The sequence below is a fragment of the Phycodurus eques genome, chromosome 12 (assembly GCF_024500275.1).
Source record: "Phycodurus eques isolate BA_2022a chromosome 12, UOR_Pequ_1.1, whole genome shotgun sequence".
NCBI lineage: Eukaryota > Metazoa > Chordata > Actinopteri > Syngnathiformes > Syngnathidae > Phycodurus > Phycodurus eques.
Genome location: NC_084536.1, coordinates 6,505,001 through 6,511,547, shown reverse-complemented (window position 1 = coordinate 6,511,547; position 6,547 = coordinate 6,505,001). Strand labels below are relative to the sequence as shown.

The 6,547-nt window shown below is 44.4% G+C and overlaps 1 protein-coding gene across 1 annotated transcript in view; it reads right to left on the bottom strand.

Annotated features, from left to right (window-relative positions):
* Positions 1-322: 322 nt before the first annotated feature.
* tbccd1 (TBCC domain containing 1) overlaps positions 323-6,547 on the bottom strand; it is a 13,423-nt gene continuing 7,198 nt past the window's right edge. The window contains exons 7-10 of the mRNA XM_061692283.1: positions 5,970-6,219; positions 5,713-5,899; positions 3,826-4,341; positions 323-1,473 (exon numbers count right to left, since the gene is read on the bottom strand). Coding sequence (XP_061548267.1) covers positions 1,263-1,473; positions 3,826-4,341; positions 5,713-5,899; positions 5,970-6,219 — 1,164 coding nt within the window. The 3' untranslated portion in view covers positions 323-1,262. The remainder of the gene's footprint in view (positions 1,474-3,825; positions 4,342-5,712; positions 5,900-5,969; positions 6,220-6,547) is intronic.

Here is a 6,547-nt window from a genome sequence, read left to right as displayed (position 1 = left end):
AGCGAGAGGCAAACGGGGGAACAATCGCTTTGTCATGAAAATGAGATCCAAAAATTGAGTCAGTGATTATAGCGCTATTCAGTATTTCCAGAAAAGCGAGGAAGGATTACGGCATAATGAATGCCCGGGCATGGTAAGCGTCCAATGACCGCACTTGCCCACTGGCTGCGGCCAGCGCCCGCCCTCCCCCCACCATATTGCACGTGCCAGCTACGCCGGGTTCCCCCCACCTGATGAGCGAGGAGCTGCCAACTCAGGACTTATTTCTGCCTTGTGGATGCATCCAGATACTGTCCTGTGACACCATTTATTGATATGTTTTATAAAGAATGCAAAATGTGTATTATTCCACATTGGAAGACACTTATACGTTGTTGTGAGGATCTTTATTTTTTGCTTTTGAGAAAACATAACAGTTTAAAAGCTGCATAGAAGTGTGTGAAATCAGTATTCATTTGTTTTTACAGTTAAGTCTCCGATGCAATAACATGATTTTTTTTTGTGGCCCACTATGTACTGTACAAAGGAAGCTAACCTTGACATATTGAAGGTATGAAGTGCTAACAAAGAGGCCTTTAGGATGAATGAAATAATACAAAAATATATTATTTCCACTAGTGACTGATAAAAAAATATATACTTTGAAGCACATGTTGGTTGGTTGGCAGATGAGTAAATCAGCACATTCATATTGATCACAGTCAATAGGACCTGCAAAACATTTACAATCCAGTGTAAAAATCCAAACTAACTACAGGAACAGTTATTTTTGTTTGAAAAGTAGGATTATTCAAGAAAACATGAATCCTAATGAGAAAATTCAGACATGAAAGTGGGTATTTTGATTACATCAAGGATTGGAAGCATTTTCTTCTCAGCCATATTAACTTTTATTAAATCCCCCAAAGGCCATACTAAATTTCAGATGTTTTTAAATAGTTTATGTTCTGAGCATTGTCAGTTAAATGTTGTATTTTAGGTTTTGCTGGAAGTCTGGGCTCTACTGAGTGCTCGTCGTATTCATATTCATACAATATTAATATATCATGATGTTCATCAAAACAGCTGAATTAACTGCATTTGAATAGTTCAAATGCAGAAAACAGCATTTGGTCTGCACAATTTGCCAGTTGTCAACACATTCAAACAACAAAGGGGCCCTGGGTTCAACTTTTATCCCAAAATATTAATTCTATGAATGTCCATGACTGCTTCTACTTCATTTAAAATAAACACCACTGAGGCGTGAGGAAGACTACAATTCAACAAGCCATAGGAGACTGTCCCACCGCCCCCGTCTTAATGTACGTGATGTTGTTCGCCGGAGGCTCGTCCGCCGGGGCGCCGTTGGAGACCTGCGGGGAGGTAGCGGGAGGCGGGATCAGGCTGTCCAGTTCCTGCCGGTGTCCCGTCTCCAGGAGCCACTCGTGGAACTTTGCCTCCACCAGCTCCTGGAACTTGGACTTCTGCTCCCTGCAGACAGACCACAAAGCACATTTTAGAAGTGACCGGAAGAAGTTTCACTTCTTATATTTTGGTGCAAATCTGAATACACCGAACTCCCATTCATCGTGAGGGATATGGTCGCGACCCATCTGCATCACGTGAAAATCCACGATACAGCGAGACCACCCATCCATTTATTATAGTTTTACGTCTTCCAAACACATTCAAACTTCTTAAAACACACATTTGAAACATATTTTCAATGTATTTTGGACACACAAAAATTGCAAGCATAGAATGTATAAAAAAATAAATAAAAATACAGTATGTATTGCAGTATCTGGTTATTAGATATGTTGGCCGGTTGGCTCAAGCTATGGAGAGTCTGCGTGCGTCCAACAGCAGCTCCTGCATGAGTGTGCTCTTTGCATGTTTTACTGTTCTCGCGGTGTTCAATAAATGGCTGAAAAGTGCATCGGCAATTGTAGCTCTCCTTTCCCACATGTGAGGGCATTGCCGATTTCCGCAACAGGGATTTCCACAAAAAGACGAACTCTTCGATGTAGCGGGACCACGGTCGGTGAACCGCATTATATAGCGAGGCAACGCTGTAAAAAGGTGCCGAGCAAGGAAATCATTTTCACTTTTTTGCCATTACAGTCCACTTGCATTGGGCCACCACACTGTAGGGACCATGACATCCGCCACCTACCAGACTGAAGTGGAAACACACTTTTTTTTTTCCATCAGTCGCTTTTCTGTATAAATGGCACCAACGCGAAATGGGTGGGCGAAGTCAATTGTCGCGCTCCAATCTAGGTTACAAACATCGTGGGATAAATTAGCTTTGCGTAAGAATACATCGTCACAGGACAATACGCTCAGTTACCGCCATACTTGTTTTAATGTGCTCCAAGTGTTTTTCACGCACATATTTACTGTAATTATGACGTTACGACTGCATTAGCGTAGATTACTGATAGGCTGCCACAACTGTGCGAAAGCGCACCCCTCCACCTTCACTGGGTTTTGTATAAAAAGCACGGTTAATAAATCAGGTCTTCAAGTTGCGGCTGATGTTCCACGATCCCTGTGTAGAAGAAGTTCTAGTATGAGACCGTGCTTTGGACTGTTCAGCCTTTGGCGGAGGTGTGCGCTCGAGTGAGTGACATTATCTTTGTAAAGGTGATATAATTCAAGGCGTAGGTTGTGGCCAGTGTCGTTGCGTTTTTGACATTGTTGATATTGATGTTGTTGTTACACTGTGCTGTCGGGCTCACGTAGCGTTCAGAGCCCCTCAAGCAATAGTGACACACTACTGTCACCATTCACTTTATCTAACCTTGTTATTGACTGTTGGCTTCAATTCTCCATCCAAACGCTGCTGTCATGCAATGGAAAACTAAAGCTATCGCACAATCTGCTTATGATAAACATTTTGTTTGCGATTGAATGTACACGGAGCAGTTATGATGCTGCGTTGGGGTCACAGGAGGAGTCAAACTGTGGGCTGTTTTTCCTGTCTTTCCAATATGTATTTTAATATTTAGTACAGTGTAGTAGTGCTTCAATTGGAGAACAAAATGTTTATGCCAACATGCAACACAATTCTTAGTGTTTTTCTTCGAGCAATTTCTTTCGGTAATTGTGTTTTCTGCCTGACATGCTGTTCCTGTTCCAGCTCTCTGTGCAGGGGCACTGTGCCATCCGCCTCGATTCTAAACTGACTGGCATTTGCCACACTTTTTCCATTGACGTATTGAGCAGTTATGATGTGTGCCTAGGGCTATTCTCCACATGACTATTGCCCGTGCATTTGAACGTCACAGTTGGACAAGAAATTGTAATTGGGGGGGGGTGGGGGGGGAGACTTTATATACTTCTATATTTTCCTGATATGCGTCCACCATTTTGTATGCCCCTGGTTTCCAGTATTTTCTTAAGTGTTCGAGAAGAATGAATGTGAGCATCAGTTGTTTTGAGCTTTGCCACTGGAGAGATGCATAATACTCAATGAGTCAGTCAATTCTGTTGATTAATCGTGTCTTGAAGCAATTGAGGCAAAATAAAATAGATAAGAAATGGGGTTGGGAGCTGTGACAAGAAGAAAATTTTTCTTTTTATGTTACAAAGCCATCTAAAAATTCACCCATCCATCTTCTATACCGCTTATCTTCCCTTGGGTCGCGGGTGTTCTAGACCCTACCCCAGCTGATTTTGGGCAAACGATGGGTCACCCCTGTAGTGGTCACCAGCCAAACGCAGATTATTACGACAATAAATCATATTAAAATTTTATTTGGTAAATGAGTTTGTATTTGTTTTCTAATAGCTGGTTAAGGATGTTAAGATGAGATCCCATCCCTATTTGCCACTCACTTGTTCAGCTGGGCTTCCATCACAGTCTTCTGCCATTTTTGTATCCTCTTCTGCTTGTCATCGAGTGCTGCCTGATAGCGGGGCGCCAACCCACCCGGTACCTCGCACGTGTCCCCCTTAATGTGGAAAGGCACCACCAGCATGTGGAACTCCTCTGGGGGCAGCAAACAGTAGCAAGCCGGCTCCGGGTTCGCGGAGGGCTTGATGGGGTCGGTCCCCAGCAGCAGGGGCTGGTCCCACATGTTGGGGACCACCGCCAGCCCTACACTGGCCATGTGGTCCTCCAGGGAGGGGTAGAAAGTGTGGAAGGGGCCGAGGGTGATGTCAGCGCTGCCGGGCAGAAGTAGAGGGCGTGTGGGCGTCATGGCGTGGAGCGTGCAGCGTGACGAGGCCCCAATAACGACCCTGCCCGCCGCGCACACCAGCCGCACATTCTGGCAGCAGTGCACATGCACACTGGTCTCCACTGGACCAAGGACCACCGTGCAATCTCTGCACTTGTCCACACTAACCGACCTGGAGAAAGACCAAAATGTTCAATCGGAACCAGGTCTGGAAAAAAACTCGACGTTACATCTTCTGACTGTGAGGACAGAAAACTATTTTCCCCCTACTTGAAAGAGATTTGACAGAAATAAGTGTGCGATTAAAATGGAATTTTACAAGTTCAAAGTGAAATAGCTGCCAAATGTTAAATCTGGATCAGGTCCAGATTAAAATTTGGCTCGACCCTACATATTCTGACCATGTAGACGCAAAATTACAGTAGTTTTTACTCGGATTGGATTAGATTTGAATGAGAGAGAAGCGAATGTTTTAAACGGGATTTCACGTACGATCCGGTTCGGATCCGGATTTAATTTGCCTTGACATGACAGTTTCTGCCTGTGTCGACACACAAATGTTTTCACTCAAATTGATTGAGATTTAACAATGTATGAACATGTTTTAAGGGGATTTTAATTGCAATCTGGATCAAATCCAGATAAAACCTGGTATGACATTACAGCTTCTGATTAGAAATACAGTGATCCCTTGTTTATCGCGGGGGTTAGGCTCCGGACCCCAATCGCAACAAGGTCCTAGGTGAGGGACCAGACAAAGCACAGCTCCAAATACACCTATGATGATTGAAAACGGAAGAAAAGAAAAACGGAAGACGCGGGTCACTGGGGACCCCCTATTAGGCCTTTTTGGCATTTAAACAGTATTGGTATTTAAACAGTGAACAGTGAGTGTTTATTTTTAGAGTGAGAAAAACGACTTTACGCAAGCTACACCCACTCTTACATCTTGCTACGTTTGCACTTTAGCAACCTGTTGTGATCTTGTGGGCTCTGCATGCCATCTGGGCGCTGCTGGATAAAACTGCTGGAGCGGTGAATGGAATGGACTGCTTGTATAAGAGTGGTCAAATCTGAGATTTTAGATCCACTCCAGGCTGATCCCGGCCCCCCCCTTTTTTTTTTTTTTTTTTTTTTTGCTGACATCGGATCGATTTCCAATCTCAAAGATCGGCCTGGGACACCCCTATATATTAGATTATTATATTTATTAATATATAGTTGTGCTCATAAATCAACATACCCTGGCAAAATATGACTGACCATCTCATTATTTATTATTGGCTTTTTTTAATTGTTGTGCTAGTCTAAAATTCCTTCATTTAATTTGAATCCAATAAAAAAACAAAAATAAATGTGTTTTGTCTGATCAGTCATGTATTTTTAAAAGAATGGTACACAAGCATAACTGTACATGTCTTTCTCAATCGAAAAACAAAAAGAGCAGTACAAAAGCTATTTGTTATGAAAACAAATAGCATTTTCCATTTCCATCCTTTCAAACAGGTGACTTGTGTCCTAAGAGTTGTGAGTGGACGTTAACCTGAGAGGCGAGAGGAGGTAGATGAAGGCGTCAGAGCATCGGTGGATCTTGATGTTGGCTCCTGTCATCTTGTCAGAGGTCTTGGCCAGGGTCTGCTTGCAAACCTGAGACATGAGTACCATCTTGCTACCTGCTGGGGCCATGTGAGTGTTTCGGGCTATTTTGGCGCGCTTCATGGCCCCCTCCACTTGACAAAAGCAGAAGAATGTAAGGGAAAGCTATATGGAGATTTGTGCATTGTTAACAATTTAGGGTACCTTGTTGGGCCCAAGCTAGCTTCTTCCCAGAGCGCAGGCAAGAGGTCATCCCAAAGGGATTGAGGGTGAGATTATGTTGAAGACAGGAGATGAGCTGGTGCAGAGGGAAGGAATGGCTGAGCGCAGAGTAGCCCGCATGCGTCTGGAGCGGACCTTTACTCAGCAACCTATAGACGGGCTGGACAGCCCTGCCCGGGTGCACCGAACCCTCCAGGAGCAGGCCCAGGCTGCGCACGGCCTCCAGAGAGATCTGGTGGCGGACACGGCAGGGGGTCAGTAGTCGCTAAAGGCCTCTTTATATACTCCCGCGCTCGCACGGCCGACAACGCCCGCATTGTATCACGTGACCGACGAATTGGCCCGCGCGGCCCCTCTGCGTAGCATGACGCGCACACAGCAAAAATTGTTGTTGTGTGCGCGCCAATCGAATGCAGTGGATATCATCTCTCGTGATTGGTCCGTTTTAGTCACATGCTGTGATGACGTACTCAGCGTGCCCCTTGGTTCTACATACCATCTACACTGCCACCTTCTCAATCGATTTTGCAGCATAATTAAATGTATCATCTGGCTATCTA